The sequence below is a fragment of the Trachurus japonicus genome, chromosome 11 (assembly GCF_045865225.1).
Source record: "Trachurus japonicus isolate A0001 chromosome 11, Traja_1.0".
NCBI classification, from domain to species: domain Eukaryota; kingdom Metazoa; phylum Chordata; class Actinopteri; order Carangiformes; family Carangidae; genus Trachurus; species Trachurus japonicus.
Window position 1 is genome coordinate 4032127 of NC_140917.1, and position 26186 is coordinate 4058312.

General features: G+C 40.3%; 2 protein-coding genes across 6 annotated transcripts in view; one reads left to right on the forward strand and one right to left on the reverse strand.

Moving 5' to 3' along the window:
- mbpa (myelin basic protein a) overlaps nt 1–26186 on the reverse strand; it is a 354691-nt gene that overhangs the window by 100923 nt on the left and 227582 nt on the right. The gene's annotated exons all lie outside the window — the stretch shown is intronic.
- The window catches only part of atp9b (ATPase phospholipid transporting 9B), a 79671-nt gene that overhangs the window by 2639 nt on the left and 50846 nt on the right, over nt 1–26186 (forward strand). For all 5 annotated transcript variants that reach the window (XM_085790715.1, XM_085790713.1, XM_085790712.1 and 2 more), the window contains 8 exons: nt 2475–2648; nt 5867–6017; nt 9536–9649; nt 12596–12704; nt 13285–13343; nt 17368–17419; nt 21085–21179; nt 23884–23964. In XM_085790715.1, the coding sequence (XP_085646841.1) occupies nt 2475–2648; nt 5867–6017; nt 9536–9649; nt 12596–12704; nt 13285–13343; nt 17368–17419; nt 21085–21179; nt 23884–23964 (835 nt within the window). The remainder of the gene's footprint in view (nt 1–2474; nt 2649–5866; nt 6018–9535; nt 9650–12595; nt 12705–13284; nt 13344–17367; nt 17420–21084; nt 21180–23883; nt 23965–26186) is intronic.

Sequence of the window (26186 nt, forward strand, 5' to 3'; positions counted from 1 at the left end):
TTTTTTCCCTCTGTGACACAGTGAACAAAACAACAGTTGGCCGTTTATTCTTAAAACAAACCTTTTTACAAACCAGCCCACGTTTTCTCTCTGGATTAAGAGTTGAATTATTATGTAAGCAACAGCAGACGTGGGAGTTCCAAAGCAAGAAAACACTGGGGGCTATTAATGTACCTGCCTGCCTGGATGGGCCGCGTCCAGCCGTTTGTAACAGGAAACATAAAGAAAAAAACACAAAGGAAACAAAGAAAACAGGAATCAGAGGCTGTTTTTGGTGTTTTTTTTATTTAATTTAATCGTACGTTGGTTAGCGGTCGATTCACAGGGTTAGAACCAAATCCAACAAGTCAACATCTCTCAGTGTTTGCACAACACAGAGCTGCTTTTTAATGTTTAATGTGTGTAATCCTCTAACTCTATAGTCTTTTTTTAAAACGTGCACTCACTCTGTTATACTTTTTTTCTTTAGCTTTGATCTGTCTTGATGTTGTCGTCCGTTAAAAACCTTTCCCTCCCTCCTTCCCTCTCTCTTTCTGTCTTTCTATTTTCTGTCTACAACAACATTTCTTAAGGTTTATGTGGCAGAATTAAACAAACTCTTTTAGAGCAGCAGGAATAAAATAACTGTTGGGTCGACTCGAGGAGCAGAGCCAGGTTTTTTTTATTTTGGAGGTGGTCGTTAATCTGAAACAACACGGCTGTTTCTCTTCTCTTCTGTCGTGTCACATGGTTTGAACTCTGTAAAGTTTAATCTGTAAAGTTGGAGCAACATGACCACCTGATACCTGACTGACGCTGTTACTGTTAACATCTGTGTTTATTTAGCTAAAACACAAGTTGTCTTTCTTACTGTACTGTTAGTAAACTGCCTGCAGTTCCTTGTGCTGCACATATTTACTCACCGTCGGTAAACGCTGTCCATGTTTTTCCTGCTTTTACCTGTTGCTCCTCTGATGTTTCATCACAAATAAAACTGCCTGAAGCTTTTATAACAGCTTCCTGAATAAGACGCAGGATTTAATGCTCCAGATTTGGAATTAAAGGATTTTTATTTGCCCCATATGCTCTTAAAAAAAAAAAAAAATCTCAAAGGATTTTCAAAATAATTTCACTCTGAAAAGTGCAGACTGAATCCTTTTACATGCAAAGTCACAGAAAATAAAGATTTGGATAGTTTTTTATTCAATGACCTCTGCAGGAAAATGATCATTTAACAGCGATTTGTCTTGGTGATTCAGTCTGATTCAACTCCAGGTGTAAATTGTGATGGAGTTTAGGATTAAAATTAGGTCAAACTTTCTTTATTTATTAATTTGGATCCACACACAGTCACATGATGATGTTGTGAAATCCTCAGGTCTGGATCATAGAGGTGCAGCAGAGTCTGATCTGTGTCAGATAAACATAACAGTTTATTTCATCACATCTGAAAGTGAAGTGTGAGTTTATTTCAACAATATTCAAACAATATGCAAAATAAATAAGTTGCATACTCCAAAAAGTTTACAGTATAGCCGAGACAAAACACAAAACATTTGAGGACAAGACAAAACACAAATGTTTGAAACGTACATAAGCATATCCAAAATACCAAAACAGTTGGAGGTAAAATAAGATGCAGTTATGGATTTAAATTGTCCTCATGATAAAGTTTGGTAAGTTCCAGATGGTTTTGCAGAGTGTCGCAGGTGCAACAGTAAGAAAAACTGGGCTTAATTCAGTGTGAACAGAAGGAATGAAAGGAAAGAGTTATTATAGGATGGTAAGAGACCAAAGAGAGCTTTAAAAATAAATAAAATCCAGTGATTCACGCCTGTTAGATAATTAATTAAATCTTCTGCTTCCTCTCAATTAACCTGTTTAAACTTATTTATATAAATGTACACGCCTCCATAAGTGCAACAATGCCCTATATACCACCTACTATACCAACATTTACTTCATTCCTATATTTCATAAGGATTAAATCTTTGTATTTCTTTTCAAACAGTTTCAAACTTGGACAAACTTGCGAATGAAACACATTTTTTCCCCTCCCATCCTGATAACTGCACCGCCTCTGTCCTGGTTGTTGTAGGTCATTTCTGGCTTAATAACGAACCACAGTATCATCACCAACCATCATCATCATCATCATCATCATCTTTATCTCTCCTCCATCCTCTCGCTGAGCTGCTCGTGTCGATGGTCGATCTTAAGCTCTTAATCCTCCTGTTGCCGGTTTTTCATACGTTGCTCGTTCTTCATACGTTCATGTTTATAGGTACGAGAAAGAGAAAGAGAGAGGACTCAAAATCCACAGTTTGACCGGTTTAGTTCAGGTTTTAGATTTTTTTTTTCTTGGTGTGAAATCCTCCCACCTCAAATATCGTCTCTGTTTTCCTTTTTAAAAGTTTAAATTCAGACTTCTATTTGTATTATCTTGTGAATGCTGATGTGTTTTTTTTAATAGCTTTCATCATTTGTCTTCCCAGATACTCCCTAGAAGATGAGCTGTCCAACCTGGACGAGATGCCTCTGATGATGTCGGAGGAAGGCTTCGAGAACGACGAGAGCGACTACCAGACGCTGCCCCGGGCCCGAGCCAACCAGCGGCAGCGCGGCCTCGGCTGGTTCCTGTGTGGCGGCTGGAAGGTGCTGTGTGGCAGGTGAGTCCGACCACCGCCTCACCTTTTTGGCTTTTTGCCTTTTTAATTGTTAGGACAGTAGAGATAGACAGGAAACGGGGAGGCAGAGAGAGGGGGAGTGACATGACACGGTGTTGTAATGACTTATGATGGTGATGAAAGAGGATTTAAAGGCATTAAGCTGGATATTTGTAGCCCAACAAAAACAAACTTTGCAACTATCTCTCACATACAACAGAGTATTACAGTCACACTGAATAAAGTCATTATATAATATATTATATATATATGCAACTATACTGTTGTAATATTACAACAGTATGGTTGTAATTCTGCACAAAAAGTCATGAAAGTATAAGAATAAAGTCTTGATTTTAGGTTTTTTGACTCGGGTGTCACAAAACATCAGGTCTGGTTCACTGTTTATACAAATAATCAAACATTTTTCTAACAGTTTTACGCTTTCTCGCCTTTTTTAAAAATGTATTACATCATGATTTGGATGCAGCATAATTTCATTCTCGTGTGCATTTGTCTTGTGTGGACTGTGGACAAGGAGAAACTTCAACTTTTGACTCATCATCTAAAAAATATGTTTTTTTACTTAAAATTGAACATTTTTAATTCTCAAATATTAATATTTAGTAATCAGACTTGTTAAATCATGACTTTATTCTTATAATGTGACTTTTTGTCTTGAAACATTACTTAAATCCTCAAAAATTGCGACTTTATTCTGGATGCTGTCAGATTTCCCACAGATCTCTACACAGGAAGTCAGTTCATGTTGTTATTGTAAAGTTTGCATTAACAACTAAGGGTAAAGATAATGATTCAGATTGAATTTTTTAACCTTAAATAACTGACTCTGCTGCACAAAGTCAGTCCAGTCGTTGCACCTTTAACTGCTCTGAACTCAGAGTCGTCAGTGTTTAGTCATTCAGCTGCTGTGTGTGTGTGTATAGTGTGTATAAATGTGTAGTGTATCATGTCAGTGAGTGACGATCAGTTTGGCTTTCCAACGCACCGGTAGCTGTGCGTGAAGTGAGAAGAGAGGATAAAGAGTCGAGGGCATATTTTTGGGTCGAGTTCCTTGATGCGCACCATCAGTCCAAAAAGATTTTCAGGTCAAACAACAGAACACAACACGACGGTGGCTCGGTTTGGTTTGGTTTGGCTTGTTTTTTTTGTTTTTTTATCCTTCTAATGATTCATTCATTTAGTATTTTCAGTTTTGTCCTCTAATAATAAAAGAAGAGTCACGTTCATTAAACAAACGTTTGTGCCCAAACATCGGAAACATTCAACGTTCACTGACGGAGGAATTTCATCGCCTGTTGTGCTGCTGTTACATGCTGCATATTGATCCCCCCCCTCCCCCTCCTCCTCCTCTTCCTCCTCGTCCTCCTCCCCCCCTCCCTCCCCCACTAATGAACAAATCGGATTTTTCACAGCTGACCAGTTTGATGCTTTCCAGTAATTTTATGTGTGCTTAGTGTGGGATTATAAAACACAAATAATTCACCACCGAATAAGCCCCCGACTGTTCAAATGCCATATTATTTGAATAGCATTCATTTGCTCAAATAATCGCTCTTATGAATCTGGAGCGGCGGGCGGCGGGCGGGTGGCGGTGGCGGCGGCGCTCAGAGACGATGAGCGAGCAGCGGCGGCCGGCGCCAACACAAACACACAGTTTTAAAAAAGCAAAGTTGATTTATTTAGTTTTTATGTTTTGCCAACTTGCTTAAAAAGTGGAAAAGCCAAGTCGATCAGCATGACGGTATATACACACACACACACACACAGAGAGAGAGACACACACACACACACACGGCTGGCTGTTTGCTTTAGATATCAGATATGGCAGATAAGCTCCAGTGTAGTCATTAGCAGGGTGATAGAAAGTCAAATAGTTTTTAAAAAGTAAATGTCAGTGTCTGATGAGGTCACACTCTGTAATAATATGTTTTTATAGGACGCGGTCGTGTCCTACGTGAGTTTGTTAAACGCTGTGATGATGATGATGATGATGACGACGTCCTCGACCTTTGTCTTATCTGATTATTTATTACTAGTGTCAGTAACGTTCATCATTCGTTTGTTGTACTTGTTTCTAACTGTTCGTCTCTGTAATCACTGTATTATTACGATTATGCATTAAAGGGATAGTTCAACATTTTGGCAAATTGTCCCATTGCCATAATCCCTATAGTCATAGCAGTCAAGACCTCAGAGAATAAAACTCCTCTGCCTTTTATCCTCTGGTGGAAAACACCAAGACCATCACTGTATTGAGTCCCAGTCCTCATAATAACCATGTGTCTTGATATTCACATTATTCCTCCTCAGCTACAAAAGAAAATATGAAAATCTAAACCATATTTAAAGGGATAGTTCAACATTGTGGCAATTTGGTCCATTGTCATAATCCCTATAGTCATAGCAGTAGGTTCGTTACCTTTAATTGTCGGTGCAAGCTATTTTTAGAACGGCGGAGCAGAGCCGTGAGCTGCTCAGAGCTATACGCTACGGAGGCTCATTATGGGATTTCTTGGTTTCCCCTCATCAAACTCATCAAATACACAATCCAACAACTCCACAACGCTCTGGTGGACAAGTTGTGACCTGCACATTCACCACGCTATGAGATAATAACACAACGTTACCAGACAGAGTTGTTTTAGAGGGAAATTCAGAGACTGTTTGATGAAAAACTGTCCCTGAAGGCAACGTGCATCAGCGGTTTTGCATGAATTTCCCTCTAAAACAATGTTGTTTCCTGTATTTTATATCCTAGGGGCTTGAAGATGTGAAATGCATTTGTTTTAATCATGTCACTGATTTAAAAAATTAGGAAATTTTCTATTTTATTAAGGTTTTTCTTTGTGATGAACGTAAAAGTTTTAAGAATGTGGACACGGTGCTTTAAGTAAAATGAAGGGTGCGTTTACATATTCACATTGCACAGCCCATAATAGCCTCAAGCTGGCTGCAGTTGAGAAGTTTAAACAATGACTGAGCCGAGACAGAGAGAGACAAGAGCTCAGCTGAACTCCTGAAACTGCAGGACCGAGGATAAAGATGGCTAAAAGGTTTCAACTCTCTGCTTCATCGTCTCATGACTCCTCAGATCGTCACCTTTAACTCATGTTAACTCAACAGTTGTGTGGTGTAAAAGTGTGTTAATATTGTCGTCTTGTCTTCTCTCTTTCTCTCTCTCTCTTTCTCTCCTCCAGCTGCTGCGACTGCCTGATTCGCGTGTTTCGGAGGAAGAAGGAGCTGAAGGCTCGGACCGTCTGGCTCGGCTGCCCCGAGAAATGTGAAGAGAAGTTTCCTAAGAACGGCATCAAAAACCAGAAGTACAACGTCTTCACCTTCGTGCCTGGGGTGAGTCGACAACACACACACACACACACACACACACACACACACACAGTCGGACTCGGTTAAAGAGGAACTCTGCAGGATTTTTACCTTAATTAAACAACTGTGTTAAATAAATAACTAGTTCCTGGGAGAATGGAGGCAGCGTCTCTTGGCTGAAAACCAACCTTGTAAGATCAGAGCCTCCGACCCGGCGTCCCAGCTCTCATCTCCATGGCGACACCGCCACACAAATACATATATATATATATATATACATGTAAACGGCCAATGGTGTGAATTTGTGGAAATATTGTAGAGAGATTTCTGGAAAAAATACAATTTTTTGGAAAAAAGTGGTAAGATTGATAAAAAGAATAAAATGAAACGTAAGATTTAAATAGTTAAAGCAGAAGTAAGTGATATATTTGTGTTAATATAAGTCTTAAATAGTTCTATCTTCCGACAGCAATCACTTCTATAGAGTGTTTGGACCGAATCACGGGTCTGTCAGTCACTCTGCTCTGCTCTGAGCCGAGGAGAAAACTTTTATCGTATCCTACAGTTTTTATCCAATGAGGAGAGAGAACGGCATGAAGGGCTGTGTGTGCAGCCAAGGGACGCCGTGAATGTGGCGACGTAGGGACGAGGACTGTTATGGTGCGTTCAAGGAAACTCGTATTTTTCCGACCGTGAAGTCGTACCAGTTCGATCTGGTACGAGTTCACGGGTCAGAAGTTACGAGTGGCCGTTATAGTGACTTTCACAGGTAAAACAGGTCGGAAAAACACGAGTGGGTTGCCTGGAACGCTACAAAGTTGTAAATTGTGACTTGAAGCTGTAATTTACGGTTTCAAAAGCCTGCCTGGAACGCAGCATTAGCCAAAACGACCGGATCGCTTACTTCTGCTTTAACCACAATGCTTCACAACGCTGAATTAATGAATTGGAAAGATTAGAAAACATTTATTGATTTTTGATTCATTCCCATTTTGTATTATTTTGTAGATTATTGTCAAAATACGGTTGAATATACACTCATATTGGCCATTTAACTATTCACTGAGATTTTTCTGAGATATTTCTATATTCTCACATAAGGGATTCCCTTCAGTGATTGGTCATTCCTATAAATTTGGAAGTGATGTCATCTAAAATTTTGAGTTTCAGCTCAAAGTCCTGTCGTAACTCGGCTCTGAGACTGCCACTGCAGATTCAGTCCCTACGCTTGATGACTAACTTAAATAACTACATTTTTGTTGTTTCTAAGAAGCGTGGAAAAAAAACGGCCCCTGATCTTCGGCCTTTAAACGCAGCAGCAACGCGTTCCCACTTTTATGAACCTTTTACAGCGTCTACAGTTCATCCTGTCGCCGGTTTTACAGGTGGACAACAGTGTGTAAAGCTCAGTATCGTCGTCGTTAACCATCCTGAAGGGTTTACACTCTGTGTGTGTGGGGCGTTCAGGATCTATCACGTTTACTTATTAAAAAGAAGAAGAACAGGCCCCCACCACCTTTTGGCCCCGGGCTGCACCATAAAATGTCAACTGTCTATATACGAGACGTTAAGAAATCCTCGTGGACAGTGAACGCATCGCCTCCATTTCTCCACTTTTGAATTATTAAATACACACAAATTGAGTTTTAGCAGCGTGTGTGTGAGAGTGAGAGAGAGAGAGTTTCCCTAAAGGTCAGAGGGTTCATTAAGCGTCGCGGGCGTCGTCCATCGATCCCGTTGTCTCTGATAATCTGTGACCACACACAGGACTCTCATTATTGCAAACATTATTCAAAATCTGACCTTAGATGATGAATACGGGAGCTTAAAGACTTCCTGTTGATGGATGACGGACCATTAGTGAAGACACAGGCGGCTCCGTGTCCGTGTCATCCATTCTTCTTTCATTATTTGGTGGTTTGTGTTTATTCTGCCAAGCGTGAAGTTTCCAGACGTGAAATCTGCACCTTGAACGCCACTTGAAGCATTTTTTTTTTTTTTTCCATTAGCTTAATGTAAAGTTACAGCAGCAGGAACAGGAACAGTGTGGATCTTATTCCACTTGTGACGGACAGTAACTCATCCTCCTGTCGTCCTCGTCTCACCTCTGCTGACACCTGTCCTCACCTGTCCTCACCTGTCTCAATCCCTGTCTCAATCAAGTTTATTTGGTAACCCTTTACTTTACAGGCCGCTAATTACGTGATAATGTCAAGATACAGCCAAGAAATAATAATTAATCGCATAGTAGTGTCAAGAAATAGTCTAGAAATAACAATTAATTGCAGAATAATGTCAAGAAATAGTCTAGAAATAACAATTAATCGCATAATAATGTCAAGAAATAACAATTAATTGCATAATAATGTCAAGAAATAGCCTAGAAATAACAATTAATCGCATAATAATGTCAAGAAATAGCCTAGAAATAACAATTAATTGCATAGTAATGTCAAGAAATAACAATTAATCACATAATAATGTCAAGAAATAGCCTAGAAATAACAATTAATCGCATAATAATGTCAAGAAATAACAATTAATCACATAATAATGTCAAGAAATAGCCTAGAAATAACAATTAATCGCATAGTAACGTCAAGAAATAGCCTAGAAATAACAATTGATCGCATAATAATGTCAAGAAAAAACAATTAATCACATAATAATGTCAAGAAATAGCCTAGAAATAACAATTAATCGCATAGTAACGTCAAGAAATAGCCTAGAAATAACAATTGATCGCATAATAATGTCAAGAAAAAACAATTAATCACATAATAATGTCAAGAAATAGCCTAGAAATACCAATTAATCGCATAGTAATGTCAAAAATAACAATTCATTGCGTAGTAATATAGAAATAGCCAAGAAATAACAATTAATTGTGTCATAATGTCTAGAAATAGCCTAGAAATAACAGTCAATTTCATAGTAATGCCATGTTTTTTCATAAAGGTAAAAGATTACACATGATTTTCATGCTTTGGGAATTTTTTGGGAAAGGCCAGAATTTCTCTTCATCAAGTCGTTGCAATTGGCCTTTATTTCTGCACAATCAGTCGTTATTCCTTGGCGATATTTCACAACATTACTATGAAATTGATTGTTATTTCTAGACATTATGACACAATTAATTGTTATTTCTTGGCTATTTTGTTCACTTTCTTCCATCACATAATTAGCGGCCTGTAAATTAAAGGTTTATTTGTCACATATAATGAAGAGTAATTACAGTGAAATTCTTACATACCTTTTGGTCGTTGCATAAAAATACAAAAATATTTAAAAAGCAATAGAATAGAGGTCGTAGAAAGTTTAAATAAAATACAATAAATTAAGTGCAAATAACTAAAGAATAAAAAAAAAGAAACAGCATTAATGGCAGCCGGTCTCATAAATGGATAATTGTTATTAATAGTACAATGGCAACCAAAAAAATGAATATTAACTGTGCATGCATATATATATATACTGTATACATAAGATGTGGTGGTGAATGTGTTTTAAAAATGAAAAACCAATATTTCCGTTCTCCTCAGGTTCTCTACCAACAGTTCAAGTTCTTTCTCAACCTCTACTTCCTGGTCGTGGCCTGTTCCCAGTTTGTGCCGTCGCTGAAGATCGGATATTTGTACACGTACTGGGCTCCACTGGTAAATAATACATTATAACATTATTATAATAAATAAAATATGTATATTTCTACATTAGGAATATTATTTTGTATTCAAAGTGCTGCTAAGAGGAAAGAAAGAGGTTAAACCCAGAGATACGATGGGTTTATTGTTACTTATTAGGATTTAGATTATAACTTTTTTATATTTAAAAGAGTTACGTTTTTAACTCATTGAGTGCCAACCACGTAATTTCTCGTTTTTCGTTCCCATGCGTTGAGTGCCAAAAACGAAATTTTTCGTTTTTTGCTTTTTTTTTAAATTATGAAAATAGACACTTTAATACACATTATATGTAAATTTGGGGACTCTACGACGAGGAGAACTGAAATAGATGACGATCAAAGTCACATGACAGCTCATGATCTGGAAGTTTTTATCATAACTCAGCTTCTGCAAACGGAGTTCTGCATGCAGATGCAGCGCAGCTGCTCCGCTGCTGCTCCGCTCTCACCCGCGAGGCTGCAGCAGCTGGGAGCTGAACCAGGAAGCTCTCAGCCCACTGTCCCGCCCGGTCTTCATCTGGAGCAACACCGTGTCCTCCCCAAAGTCCTCCCGCGGTAAAATCTGATGGTCTCTGGACCAAAGCAGACCGGCACCACCGACCCGTACCACAGACGGACCGCGACCACCGGCGGGACCGGTGTTCGCGAGCCGCTGTGGCCGGCAGAGCCTCACGTTCCGCGGCGAGAGGCTGTGACACGGCACGGTGCGTCTGTGTTATTGTTGTTTAGTGGCGCCCCCCCCGCCCCCGATGGTGGTTTTGTGAATAGAACAACAATTGTTGTGTATATTTATCTTATACGAGCCCTTTGATCCAGAAATGCGAGTGTCTGAAGAGCGACAGACACAAACAGCGCACCTTTCATAAAAGACGCTCTATCTCCTTTTCTAGAAAAAAAGGAGGGATTTTGGTGAAACCCAGCCATGTTTAGCTTGACTTTTCTCAGGAACGGAGGCACGTAGAAACAAACGGTTTGTGGCCATTTGAAGGATAAAGTTAAACCTTTCAAATGAGCTACAGTATGTGTTGGTGGCAATAATATAGAATACACTATGGCTCTAAAATAAAAAGTCAAATATGGTCTAATTTGCCGGTACACTTGACTAAAACTTTGGAAAGGAGCGCGGCACTCAATGAGTTAAGGAAGTTGTTATTTCCATGGTCCTAAATTGTTTCCATATTGTTTATTTTGACTTTTCAGATTCATAGAAACTTTAAATGCATCATGAAGTAAAAAGACAAATATTTTCATCTGCTCTGAATTATACAATTGTGTTGATATTGTGTGTTTAAATCAGTTTAAATCAACGTACAACAAAGAAAAGAGATTAGTTGGCTAATTGATTAAAAGGAATGAATATTTAGATGATTATTTCAGTGTATTCTGATGGATTCAGTGTTAAAATGTGTTTTGTATCTTTGCAGAGTGAATTTCTTTGGGTTTGCGACGTCACATTCAGCTCTGAGAGTCTGTGATTAGAGAGTTTTTAAGAATTTTTACACACTATTTGACACCTAATAATGAACTAAACAACAATTAATCTGAAAACTGAGAAAATAACCAAAAGATTAATTGATATTAAGGGGAAAAAAAGCCGATAAATAAATAAATAAATAAATAAATAAATCATCATCATGTTAACACACGTTTCATCAACTGAAGTTAAACTGTTATGAATTGGTTTTGTGTTGCACTAATTATGAAGCTGTTAATTTTCTATAACAACAGGAACACAGTGGATGTGTCACTACAGGTCACTGAACGATGGATTTCTTTTTATTATTTGCTCTCTCTCTCTGCTAAAATGGTTAAAACATATACATTTATTCATTTTCAATCATAATATTCAGATTCAGTCCAGACACAGAAACGACAGTGTCAGTTTTGTTTTGGTGTCTCTTTAACCCACATCCACTGTGTTCCAGTTTTATTTCTGTTATTTATATTTAAAGGATAATTTCCGTTTTTTACAACCTGGACCTTATTTCTAGCATAAAATAAGATCATTTACTCACCCAGATAACTTTGGTGTCATTTGGAGTTGTTTTGACGAAATTAGCCCCAGTGGAGCGGCGCGTATATCCGTATGCGAGAACACGGGGCACGCAATGCAGCCTCTAAATAACACATTATCCGCCGCAAAACTCGTTCATTTCGCCAATATTTAGTTCTGATAGGCTAGTGCTATTCCCCTCTGAGTCCGGGGTTAGCTGTTATCAACATCCGGGGTCTCTAGGTTGACCTACTGACCTCTGATCTGGATGATGTCATCTCCGACCGCTGCCCGGCGCGGCTTGTTGCTACCGCTAATGCTACGGTTCGTTTCTGCGTGTTTCTGACTTGTCAGAACAAATTGAGCAGCTGGATGAAGTTCAGCTTCCACAGGCTTCCTCTCCTCAACCTGGACTCACTAAAGCTCCGGCTAGTTGAGATAAAAATGGACCTGAATGCCGAAGCAGAATGATTATTATTAGCGGTCGGAGATGACATCATCCAGGTCAGAGGTCAGTAGGTCAACCTACAGACCCCGGATGTTGATAACATGCCACCACGGACTCAGAGAGGAATAGCACTAGCCTATCAGAACTAAATATTGCTGAAATTAACGAGTTTTGCGGCGGATAATGTGTTATTTAGAGGCTGCTTTGCGCTGCCCCGTGTTCTTGCATTATACGGATATACAGTACGTGCCGCTCCACTGGGGCTAATTTCGTCAAAACAACTCCAAATGACACCAAAGTTATCTGGGTGAGTAAAATGATGGTATTTTATGCTAGAAATAAGGTCCAGGTTGTAAAAAACGAAAATTATCCTTTAACAGACGGTGTGCTGCTGCTGCGTGTGTGTTTGTTATTTAAATGTTGACGTGTGTGTGTTTTGATGTGTGTGTGTGTGTGTGTGTGTGTGTGTGGTCACTCAGGGGTTCGTGTTAGCCGTCACCATGGTGCGAGAGGCCGTGGACGAGGTGAGACGTTACCAACGCGACAAAGAGATGAACTCACAACTCTACAGCAAACTCACAGTCAGAGGTGAGTGTGTGTTTGTGTGTGTGTGTGTGTGTGTGTGTGTGTTGATGTTATGTGAACAGATCTTTCAGCGCTGCACCGACCGACACCTGAAACTCGAGTCGTTTTCTTCTCATTGATTTTCTCCGTCTCTTCTTCAGACTCTATGATCTAAGCTTTGTTGAATGTGTGGTGAAATCCCCCAGTGTGGTATTTGTGACCATGGGGCTGAGGACGAGTGAGTGTGTGTGAGTGTGAGTGTGTGTCTGTGTCTGTGTCTGTGTGTGTGTGAGTGGAGGTGTTAGCGGATATCGAGGCGGTCGGTCTAATTGAGAGTGACCCTCTGTGCCGTTGTTTTTAGTCTGAGCCCGAGGCCAGAGATGAAAACAGAGGAGTGTTACATTATCACACCAGAGGTCATCAATCTGAGAGACGAAGAGCAAACAGCAAAAAAAAAAAAAAAAGATCTGAAGAGTCAGCGTCATTTCTCTAAAGCAGGAAATCAGCACCTCCATTTGCAGCTGCTTTATCATGATGGTGATGGTTATTATTATTGTCTGTCCTCACCTTTGTCTCTGTCTCCGTCCTGTCTCTGTGTCTTCAGGTAAAATTCAAGTGAAGAGTTCGGACATTCAGGTCGGAGACATGATCATCGTGGAGAAGGTAAAACCCTCAGAAAAACCCCAACAGAAAACTTTCCCTCTCGCTTCCAAAGAAAGAAAGAAAATATAATGTTTCAGAGCTGTAAAAATGTCAGACAGGCTGATGTTCACAGCAAGAAACTACTGTAAGAAGCTCAGTTTGAACCTTAAAGGGATAGTTCAATATTTTGGCAAATTGGCCCATTGCCATAATCCCTATAGTCATAGCAGTAGGTTCGTTACCTTTAATTGTCGGTGCAAGCTGTTTTTAGAATGGCGGAGCAGAGCCGTGAGCTGCTCAGGGCTATGCTACGGAGGCTCATTATGGGATTTCTTGGTTTCCCTCATCAAACTCATCAAATACACAACCCAACAACTCCAAAAGGCTGTCGTGGACAAGTTGTGACCTGCACATTCACCACGCTATGAGATGATAACAGGACGTTACCAGACAGAGTTGTTTTAGAGGGAAATTCATGCAAAACCGCCGATGCGCGTTGCCTTCAGGGACAGTTTTTCAGCAAGCAGTCTCTGTATTTACCCTGTATTTACCTCGAAAATGGCTCCGTTTCGTAACGTTCCATTATTATCTCATAGCGTGGTGATTGTACAGGTCACAACTTGTCCACGAAAGCGTTTTGGAGTTTTGGGATTTTGGGATTTTGATGAGGGAAAGCAAGAAATTCCTTTAGCCTCCGTAACGTAGCTCTGAGCAGCTCACGGCTCTGCTCCTCCGTTCTAAAAATAGCTTGCACCGACAAATAAAGGTAACGAACCTACTGCTATGACTATAGCGATTATGGCAATGGGCCAATTTGCCAAAATGTTGAACTATCCCTTTAAACACTGATCTCAGAGCTGTGATAAACACCTGGTGGAGCGCGTGTGTGTCACAAGGGCCTGGCTGTAGCATCGTGGGTTTGAATCCTGTGGCCCGTTGTCAGAACAGTAAAGGCGTTTTCACACCAGGAAAGTCAGTAGGACCGTTTCCACTGCAGGAACTTTGTAGCGGTGCAGTACTGTACGTAATAAAGTTCTTGAACACAATATGTAATAAAGTTTGCCACATTTTGTAATAAGTTGTTACATAATGCACCGAATTATTACAAAATGTAGGTGTTGCACTTTTGTTCAAGAATTTTATTACAAAATGCAGCGTTATTACATCATGAGGTAAAAATGTATTACATCATAACATAACCTCTCCTGAAGAACCATGTCCATGTCCAGATTCGGTGCACACAGTTACACGACAAATACGTCTAACTGAATATAAAAAAAAGAAAGAAAGAAAAAAAGTGGAGTCCTCGCTCCAATTTAGGTAGCGGTAATGAGCCGTAAAGCTTAAAACTGTCATAACAGACGAAGACGAGAAGAGAAGTGATGAGAGTTCGAGGAGCCGCCTGCCTCATTCATGTCACCGTGTGGCTTCTCAGTGAAACGCAACCTGAAACCACAAGATGGTTTTTAGTTTTACATTCAATTAGTGTCTGTTGTATTGAACCCGTACCGAACCGTGACATACGTGTACCGTTACACCTCTAGTCAAAGCGTGAAGTGAAAGCCCTGAAATAGTCGGCATTTTTAAAACCCAGCGTTATAAAAATAAGCGTCAACACAGCCAGAAAAAAAGAGAATAAGTCAGTAAAAGACGTACGATAAATGGACAGACAGACGATCGAAACAACATTTTTACAACCCAGTATTATTAAAGCAGAAGTGAGTGATCCGGTCGTTTTCGCTAATGCTGCGTTCCAGGCAGGCTGTTGAAATCGTAAATTACAGCTTCAAGTCACAACTTACGACTTTGTAGCGTTCCAGGCAACCCACTCGTGTTTATCCGACCTGTTTTACCTGTGAAAGTCACTATAACGGCCACTCGTAAGTTCTGACCCGTGAACTCGTACCAGATCAAACTGATACAACTTCACAGGACGGAAAAACACGAGTCTACGAGTTTCCTTGAACGCACCATAACAGTCCTCGTCCCTACGTCACCACATTCACGGCGTCCCTTGGCTGCACACACAGCCCTGCATGCCGTTCTCTCTCCTCATTGGATAAAAACTGTAGGATACGATAAATGTTTTCTCCTCGGCTCAGAGCAGAGCAGAGGGACTGACAGACCCGTGTTTCAGACCAAACACTCTATGTAAGTGATTGCTGTCGGAAGATATAACTATTTAAGACTTATATTAACACAAATATATCACTTACTTCTGCTTTAATTAAAAATTGTCTGTACTGGAAAAAACAACAGGAGCTATAACAACAATTGCACAATGATCTCCCACTTCCTTTGGGCCAGAACCAATGCAATATTTGAAGAAGACATTGCTGCAAGTTTAAGTTTAGTTACTGACTGATCCTGAAGGCAGCACATCAGACAGTGGATCTCTGTGGCCGATAAATCTCCAGGAGCCAGAAGATGCTCCTCTGTGTCATAAATTGAGGCTTCAGTTTGTCTGTGATATTATTTTGTCAATTTGAATATGACGCAGAGAGTCTGGGATTTATGACCTTCATCTACATCATCAGCCAAGCGTCATTAAAACACCAAATATGCAGTATCTAAAGCAGCACGTTTTCATAAATCTGGACGAAGGAGGCTCCTGTTTTTAAACTTTAACGTCCGTGTGCATTACTGGTATTAAAGTGTTGCTGCGACGGCACGGCGCTCATTTTAATGTGAGTTACTCAGCACAAACGGCTGCAATGCAGAATCTTTAATTCACCAGCTCATATCAAGAATTTAAAGGGATACGCAAACATTTTTTTTTTTCCGTGTCTTGCCTCACTCCCGAGTCCATGACCAGCAGATAGACACCATCCTTTCGACTGTGCGTGCAGTAACCATGGAGATAGAGCCGTATCGCCCGTAATTAGCTTAGCTCAAACACTGGAAGTGTATGGGTAGTGTTAGCCTGCCTCCACCTAAAGTCATCAGAGAAACTCTTCAGCAACTCTAAACGGAAACCGGCGGGCCGATCTTCGTCTCAGAGCTGACAAAACTCTCTGGTAAGGCATCTTGAGCGGTCAAATGCCGCTAATGGGACGAGATCGGTCAAAACGGAGGGTTCAAGCAAAGACGGTTTATTTTGGTTCAAGCTAGCTACATCGAGGGTAGGTTAGCTTCCTATTTCAAAGTAAAAGCACAAATTCTATCGTCATGGTTTTCTGTATGTAAAGGGCAACGGGTGTTTTATTTTGTGAAAGTAACCGGAAGTGCGTTGGTCACAACGGCTAGCTTGAGTAGCGCCGAACTCGTCCGAACAAAATTGTAAACAGCTGGTATTTAGACAAATTAACGACACACTGCTGATCTAAACGGCTACTTTCTCTCCTAAAAATGTTTGAAATGTTGATAAAATGATATATTTACAGAGTTTAGAGCTAAAATTTCGGCTCAGGTAGGAGGCAGGCTAACACTACCCATACACTTCCAGTGTTTGAGCTAAGCTAATTACGGGCGATACGGCTCTATCTCCATGGTTACTGCACGCACAGTCGAAAGGATGGTGTCTATCTGCTGGTCATGGACTCGGGAGTGAGGCAAGACACGGAAAAAAAAAAATGTTGGCGTATCCCTTTAACTTTGAACTTGTTATTTTTGCAAAAGTTGAAGCTGAATTTTGCTGTTTTGATTTTATGCCTCGTGTATTTCATCGTGACGGATGGAGACAGAAAGTCACAGCTGAGTTTTAACCGACAGTGTCTACTGTCTAGTGTTGAACAGTTCAGGTTTTGATGCTCTCACCTGTTCAGCTCTGCAGACCTGAAGCCAAACTGCTGCTGCTGCTGCTGCTGCTGCTGCTGCTGCTGCTGCTGCTGCAAGTTAAATTTCCATTAGTGCATTAGTGACAGACTTTAAAAATCTGATTCTCCTTCACCCTCTGGTCAAGGTATATTGACCTTGTTTAATTATTCAGGAAGATTCACTGGGCTTTAGCCACAGTGCTCAATAACACTCACACCCATTTGCACTCTTTTTATTTTTTCTATCTCTCTTTCTTTCTTTCTCTCTTTCTTTTTGTCTCTCTGTGCAGAACCAGAGGATTCCTGCAGACATGATTTTCCTGAGGACGTCAGAGAAAACCGGTGAGCAGGAATAAGTGTCTGTATGGCTCAATGTGGAGCTTTATTTAAGGATAAATCCAGTAGATATGAGAATAAACAGCCGGCGGAACCGGATACCTGTAGGAAAAGGTTCATAAAATGCTGTGGGAGGTGTTTTTCTTTCTACTATTTCTATAATAAGACGCCCTAACGCCACTAAAACAACACTTACTGTCCTCACTAAAACCTTTATAACTATATGCTTTGTGATATTCTCATCTACTTCGGTGCAGTTGTAGTGAAGGAGCTGCAGGATGCATTCAGTGGCATCTCTAGTGTTGGAGTAAAACAAAACCACATCTTCAAGGTCTTGGTCTCAGTCAAGCTCATTATCGATTAATCTGTCGATCATTTCAACAATCGATTAGTTGTTTGGTCAATAAAATGTAAAAAAAAAAATTGAAAAATATCAATCAGTGTTTCCCAAACCACAAGACGACGTCCTCAAATGTCTTGTTTTGTCCACAAACCAAAGAGAGACTCAGTTTATTGTCATAAAGGAACAAAGAAACCAGAAATATTCACATTTAAGAAGCTGAAATCAGAGAATTTTTACTTTTTTTCTTAAAAAACTACTCAAACCGATTATTCAATTGTCATAATAACAGAACGTTACCAGACAGAGTTGTTGTAGAGGGAAATTCATGTAAAACCGCTGATGTGCGTTGCCTTCAGGGACAGTTTTTCATCAAGCAGTCTCTATATTTCCCTCTAAAACAACTCTGTCTGGTAACGTTGTGTTATTATCTCATAGCGTGGTGAATGTGCAGGTCACAACTTGTCCACCAGAGCGTTGTGGAGTTGTTGGATTGTGTATTTGATGAGTTTGATGAGGGAAACCAAGAAATCCCATAATGAGCCTCCGTAGCGTAGCTCTGAGCAGCTCGCGGCTCTGCTCTGCCGTTCTAAAAATATCTTGCACCGACAATTAAAGGTAACGAACCTACTGCTATGACTATAGGGATTATGGCAATGGGCATAATTTGCCAAAATGTTGAACTATCCCTTTAAATATGGTTTAGATTTTAGATCAAATCATCTTTTCTTTTTAAGCTGAGGAGGAATAATGTGAATATCAAGACTCATGATTATTATGAGGACTTATTCTCTGAGGTCTTGACTCTCCATTGAGACCAAGATGAAGCAGATTGATCTGATGATTATGGAGCTGTAGTTGATTTATTTTGGGATGTAGGTTTGTTTAAACTGGTTCAACAGCAGCTGAACTCTCTGTGTCACTTCACTTAAACCGAGTCAAGATCGTTTGGTGTTGAGAAATGTGACTTTTCCCTCGCGCGCACTTCCTTCCTCCCGTCCTTTTTACCGACATCGTCCGATGATTCATATGATTTATGTCACATTGTTCAAGTGACTGATGATGTAAAAATCCCAATTAATCAATGAGCTGCTTTCTGCGCTGGATCGCGGCTCCTCTTTTTCTTCCAGGAGGGAAGGAACGTCCGCGAGGAAGGAAATGTGTCTGAGGACATCGTTTCCATCAATCTCTGATGTGTCAATATGTTTGGCAGAGATTTGTTGACGTCTTTATGCCTTTAAAACACACACACACACACACACACAGATAGACGCTGTGTGTGTGTGTGTGTGTGTGTATGTGTGTGTGAGAGAATGAATCATCCTCCTGGTGTTAATGTTTTCCCTCGGGGACGGTTTACAGCCGCCCTTTAGCCCCTCTGCTCTCATCCATCAGCTTCATCTCTAATATCGCCTCCCATCGATCGGCGGCCGGCGAGGTCACGGCTGCTCAGCGTTTATCTATCGGACCTCGTCGTGTTAATGCACTCGATGCACTTTGACACACGCTGCTTTATTATATTAACATGACAATAAAACATAACAACACTGTGTGAATGTGCTCTGGATGCGACGGGTCAAACTTTTTAAAATCTGTTTTGTGTTTCCATAGATGTAATAAAAATGTTTCATCCTTTTTAATATTTCATTGAATTACTTAATGAAATTATGCAAATTCATTAGTTGTCTGAGTGATGTAATGATAGAAGCAGCTTAGACGTGACTAATTAACAATAAAAATCTCTAATTAACTCAAACGTTTTGCTGTTGGAGCCTCAGTCTGGTCGCAGCTGTAGCTCACAGAGCTAAACGGAAACCATGGACTATAAATGAATGTGTTTTAGTGTTTATAGTATGTAGTTTATAAACACAGTTAAAAATGTTTTACTCACCATTGATAAGCACTGACTGTATTTATAAACTACATACAGTACTAATGAGTATTCATGCGTTTTTAAGGTAAAAGGGGTAGGGGTATATAAGCTTTGGCTTCAACCTACACCCTTTCGGTTATATAAGCTTGATATATACCGAAATAAATAAATTAATTCATTAATGCGTAAAGTAACGGAAGCCTGAGATATTAACCTGAAAATCTAAATGTATATTAAAGGGATAGTTCACCCAAAATTCAAATTTCTAAGGGCTGGGAGAAGTTTCAGAGTCCTCCGTGGCTTCTCTGAGTTACAGCGGGGCTCCGTGCAGCACTGCATGTCCATATAACGGTTGAGAACGGACGGAGCTCACTTTTCTTCGTCCAAAAAGACACACCAAAAAACATCCAAATACCTCCATGCTGCTCGTCTGTAATGTCCCTCTTGTATTGAAGCCCCAACATGAGAAATTGTTCCAAAAAAAAAGTCTATGTTTTAAGCTTGTTTGTAGCGGAAGCTCCCAGTGTTGCTCTGCCAGAATCTTGCGTGATTTGCATAGCCGTGAACTGGGTGTCAGTGCAAATCTCGCGAGATTTGGACGGACCAGGAAGAGCAACACTGGGAGCTTCCGCTACAAACAAGCTTAAAACATAGACTTATTTAATTTTTTTCGGAACAATTTCTCATGTCGGGGCTTCAATACAAGAGAGACATTACAGACGAGCACTATGGAGGTATTTCAAAGGAGGTTAAATCGAAAGCAACTGGACTTAGTTATTTGTCTAGGAAGACGTTTCATCTCTCATACAAGAGGCTTCATCAGTTCAGTTCATCAGATGCTACATGAACTGATGAAGCCTCTTGGATGAGAGGTGAAACGTCTTCCTAGACAAATAACTAAGTCCAGTTGCTTTCGATTTAACCTCCTTTGAAATACTATGACCTGGACAAATGAGAATATGCACAGGCTTATTTATGGAGGTATTTGGATGTTTTTTTGGTGTGTCTTTTTGTTACGAAGAAAAGTGAGCTCCGATCTCAACCGTCATATGGACATGCAGTGCTGCACGGAGCCCCGCTGTAACTCAGAGAAGCCACGGAGGACTCTGAAACTTCTCCCAGCCCTTAGTCCACATGAGGGGGAGTAGATATAATAAGTGAAATTTGAATTTTGGGTGAACTATCCTTTTAAGTTAACATTTTGTTTTTATTGTATTACAAGTTAATGTCTATTTTACAAGTTTTATGTTGGTGAACACTTTTATTTTAGTGAATTTGGTGATTTCGCTTGTCTGAAGAGCCTGGTGACGCAAGGCTAAGGTATTAACCTGAAAATCTAAATGTATATTAAATTATTTACGTGCAGCTGTGATCAGCGAGGCCTCGGTCAATGATGTCACAGTGTCAGAGTCTGATCTCCGTGTCCGTCTTGTTTCCTGTCTCCATCTCCGTCTCTAGGAGCCTGTTTCATCAGGACCGACCAGCTGGACGGAGAAACAGACTGGAAACTGAAAGTTGCAGTTGGCTGCACGCAGCGGCTTCCAGCAGTCGGGGTACGTACTGTACCTGTGTGTGTCCGTCTGGATCCATTACAAGTTAATCTGAATCTCTGGTAACACACACACACACACAGAAACACACACACACACACACACACACACACACGGTGCCCTGCCATCAGTTAAAAGCATTGGTCACATTAGACATTAGAGTCGTCCGAGCTGCGATGGAAACTGAATCAGCGGTGACGGACGGCGGCAGCTTCCTGTCGCTGCGGGCGACGACACTCAACACTGTCGATTTAAACTGATTTGATGGCGTTTGTTTTGTTTTGTTGCCACTTAATGTGATCAGAGAATTAAAGTTTCAACGAGTCGTGTCTGATGAAAGAGCCGCTGATCACTGATCACTGGTCAGGTTTCAACCAACCTGAAAAAAACAAAAAAAAAAACAGAGCTGTCATTGGTTTTAGTTGGATTTGACCTCGTTACCGGGTTATTAATCTGTTTAATCTTTTTTTATTTCTATCAGAATGAATCGCAACAAACCACGTGACCCCAAATTAACATCAGTTATCATTACTGAGTTAGTTAAAACCTGCTGAGTCATGATAAGCTGGTGAAGCTTAGTTCTGCAGCATCATTCAGTGATTTACATTAAAAATAGAACATAAAGACGACATCAAAATGTTTTTTTTTTATAAAATAATAAAAAGTAAACTCTCAATTTAAAGGACAATTCCGGGCAAATTCAACTCAGGGCTGTATTTTTCTAACATTTTAGGTCTAAAAGAAGGAATCTGAAGGTTTTCAGTTTAATGTCTCCTGTTTTGCGGTAGTTGTGTCTGTCCCCGCATCGCCACGGCAGCAATGAATGGGAGCGGATGGAAGTTCTGCTGCTTAGGCTGTTTCCATCCCTCAAAGCCACAGACAGCGTCAGATGGCGACTCAAACATGCACCAAGTAGTTTATTTACTTCAAGCAAGCCGACATGTTTGTAAAACTAGATCTAATTCAAAGTCTCAAAGCGCGAGACCCAAGTTGACGCTCGGTGTGTTCACGTGCAGTCGGAAGCTCCCGTTTGTGTCATAAACACAGGAATATCAACTCTTGACTTGCTTGAAGTAAAGAAACTTCTCAGTGCATGTTTGAGTCGCCATCTGACGCTGTCTGTGGCTTTGAGGGATGGAAACAGCCTAAGCAGCAGAACTTCAATCCGCTCCCATTCATCGTTGAAAATCTTCAGATTCCTTCTTTTAGACCTAAAATGTTAGGAAAAATACAGCCCTCAGTTGAATTTGCCCGGAATTGTCCTTTAAACACAAAATCATTTGAATACAATGTTAAAACAGAGTCTCAAGTGAGTCGTTCCATAGGTGAAGTAAAAAGTAAAAGCTCCTTCACCTCCTTCAACACTGAAGGTTTTGATGCAACTGACCGACGTTCAGAGGAGAAGAAAACGGTTTTATCTGGGGAATTCGATGCAGAAACTTGTCGCAGCTTCAACCGGGATGTTGAGAAATTGTTAAATCAACAGTTTTTCTGTTAAAAACACTGCAAAAAAATGAGAGGATTTACAGTATGTTTGCACTGTATGTGTTCAATTGTCAGTCACACTCATTGTTGGACCAGAGAGGAAATTTTGACTTTGACTATTTTGACTTTATTCTCGAAGTGCACAATGGAAAAAAAAACGCATTCTCTCATTTTTTTGCAATGTTTTAAACAGAAAAACGTTGCTGTGTCTGTTGATTTAATAACTTCTCAACATCCTGGTTGAAGCTCTGACAAGTTTCTGCATCAAATTCCACCTTTAAACCCATTTTCTCCTCTGACTGTCCGGTTGCATCGGAGCCTCCAGCTTCACTCTCGGTGTCGCTGCTTCGTTCTGTTCAGTTCGTGTTGATGAGACTCGTTGATCTGCTGCAGCAACACGACTCTCCGCCGGGGTTTGAGGAAAATAATCTCTCGCTCTGCACATGTTCTCACCAGGAGAACCTCGATCTGATCTGAGCTCGCCGCTCGCTGCACAGTCGCAGCCCTGCAGTCTGAATAATTTAATGCTCACAATCGATTTAGTTAAATTTAGTTCAACCATTAAGGGAAAAATGCTGTTGTGTCGTCTTTTGGCTTCTGTTTTTGTTGTTTTTGTTAATATTCCAACAAGTTTATGCCATTTTTTTTGTTATTTTACTCACAATAATTCCTGGGAATTATTTTAGGATCATTTTAATTCAGATTTGGCAACAACTTTTTAAGCGTTTTGAAGGATTTTCCATGTGACAACTGAGCAACTCGAGCTCAGGTTGAGATTATTTAATCTAAACTACAATCTCCAGGGTCAGATGCTTATTTTAATGTTCATTTATGTTTATTTAATTTTGGCTAAACCTCATCTGAAGTGGTGTAAAGACGCTGCAGCAGCTCAATGAACAGGAATCTGTATATAGACTGAATTAGAGCAACGTATCTGAAATCACAATATGTCTCAGAAGCTGCTTTTTTTTTTCTTTTGAAAGGAAAAATATGTCAAAATATTGTCTAAATTGATGTAAAAGAGACATAACAAACATCACATCATCAGTTTTAAATGTTTTTAATAAACCAAAAAGCCAAAATGACCTGAAATAAATCAGATTTCAACATGTTTTTTTTATCTATATGATGCAGAACTCGACTGAAAGCATGAAGTCAAACAGAAACAGTTGATGAGCACAGAGTGTGACTTGTGTCTCTGTTGTGTGTCTCTTTGTCTCAGGACCTCTTCTCCATCAGCGGCTACGTCTACGCCGAGAAGCCTCAGCTGGACATCCACAGCTTCGAGGGAAACTTCACCAGGGTACGTTTTTATTTCACTGGCTCGTTGACGTCTTAAAGTCTGGACAAACCTTCTCATTCAATGGTTTTTTCTTTATTTTTTATCACATTCTACATTGTAGATTCAAACTGAAGACTGTCAGTCGTCCTCACAAGTCAGATTCGAATTTCTAACACTTCTTTTTGTTAAATATTCAAATTATATTCAAATTTTTAATGTTTTTTTTAGCTCATAATCTACACCTATACCGGCTTATTATTACATCACATGCTCACTAAAGGGCATTCCAACCAAATCTGTTATGTAACATTTGCAACACACTAAAATTTTACCAACTCAATATAAAACTTCAAGAGGGGAAATTGAAATATTATATTATATTATAAATTAATCTGTGACCGGCACGCAATAATTGGTCCGCGGAATGGATTGATTGATAAAAAAAAGAAGTTGTGTGTGTTTTAATTTATTTATTTAAAAAAAACTAACTGTAAATTTGAAGCTGCAGCTCTACGTCGCACACAAAAACAACAAAATAGTTTGTTTTATCAACCTGTTCACTTCCCCCGAACGTCACGACGCACGATGTTAATTTGCGTCGTTCAAATTATTCATTTTTAAAATAATTTGAATTCTGTTCGATTAGCGAAGTTCGTTCTGACAGAAAATCTAATCCATCCACCTTTTTCCGAACGCAAAAACGTACAGTAAGACAGTTCTGCTCTTCCGGTGGAATTTTATGTTTACGTTTCCATGGTTTCGGTAGTCGCGGTAAATGCATGGATTTTTTTTTTTTTTTCAATGAAAATCTGTTAACTCTTTGACTGCCAGCCATTCTCACAGCAGCTTCCTCCAGCTTGCCAGGCATTTTCCAGCTTTTTGACTGATTTCCGTAGACCCACCATAATATTATGTACTGTTACTACATACACATTCAACCCATCAAAGGAAAGATGAGGGTCTCTAGTTTCCAGCAAAAAAACCTGTTTGTTTCTATCTTGTTCCAGTCTTGTGAAATTGACGGTTGAATATAGGTTAGTTTAGCCCAAAATGCCATTTTGGCACCAAAATCTTGAGAAAAAGAGGTTTTTGTGTCGGCTGTCATTTTCAGGTGAACCAGTACAATTGGCTCCTTTATATTTTGCTTTAGTGACGCCTCAACATCTGTACAGTTGTTCTCTTGTAAACAACAACTAAATCAACACTGACAAATGACTTTTGATGACAAAAGACAAAATATTTAGCTACTGACACACACTTCTGCAGCCTTTTTTCTTTCTTTTCTTTGAGTTACAACTTTTTCTTTCCTTTTTTTTAGTGTGTGTGCGTACGTGACGTGTGCGTGTGCATACGTGTGTGTGCGTGTGTGTGTGTGTGTGTGTGTGTGTGCGTGCGTGTGTGTCTGTGTGTGTGCGCGCGCGCGCGCGGATCAGTTCGACAGGTTTTTGTAGCCGAAACACGGCGCTTTAGATCAGATCCAGCTTCCTCTGGTCAGCAGGCAGCGGTCTCACTCACTCTCTCTGTCTCACACACACATCTACACACACACAGCAGCTCTGGCTGACGCCCCCTGAACTCAGCCACAGACAGTCTCTGTAGCTCACAACAGACACTCCCACCATCTTTAGCTCTCGTCACGTTCGCCGGCGCCGTCCGTTCCTCATCCACACTACTGTAGATCGCGGGGTTTTCAAGCTGCTATCCGAGTGATTTCTCGCAAAATCTGGCGACTTTCCAAACGCTCTTGACGACTAACGACGAGCGATCGACGGGGTTGTTGTTACTAACGTTTGTGCTTTGTATCACGGAGCTGCACAGAGCTTCGACGAGCTGCCGAGCCGCCATGAGCCCCGCCGCCGCCCCCTAAGCTCTCACCGGCGGCCAGAGTGTCACGGAGCGGCGCCGCTGCAGTCAGACACCCGCTCCGCTCCGTGAGGGGGGAAAAACACGCTATATTTTTTACATCTCTCAATCCAAATGTGTTTTTCTGCACTTTATTTTGATGATACAAGTCTGATCTTCACAGAGGAGTAGGGCAAGACATTCAGCATGGCGTTGCCATTAAAAAAACGCTAAGACGAGTTATCTCGTCTTTGGCAGACTACGCTTGGATTCGCTAAGACGAGATAACTCGTCTTTGGCAGTGAAAGAGTTAAACGCATGGATCATCATCACACCAGCTTTTAACGATGGATATCACACAAATTTGACATTAGTGTTAAAAACCAGCATTAAAGGGATAG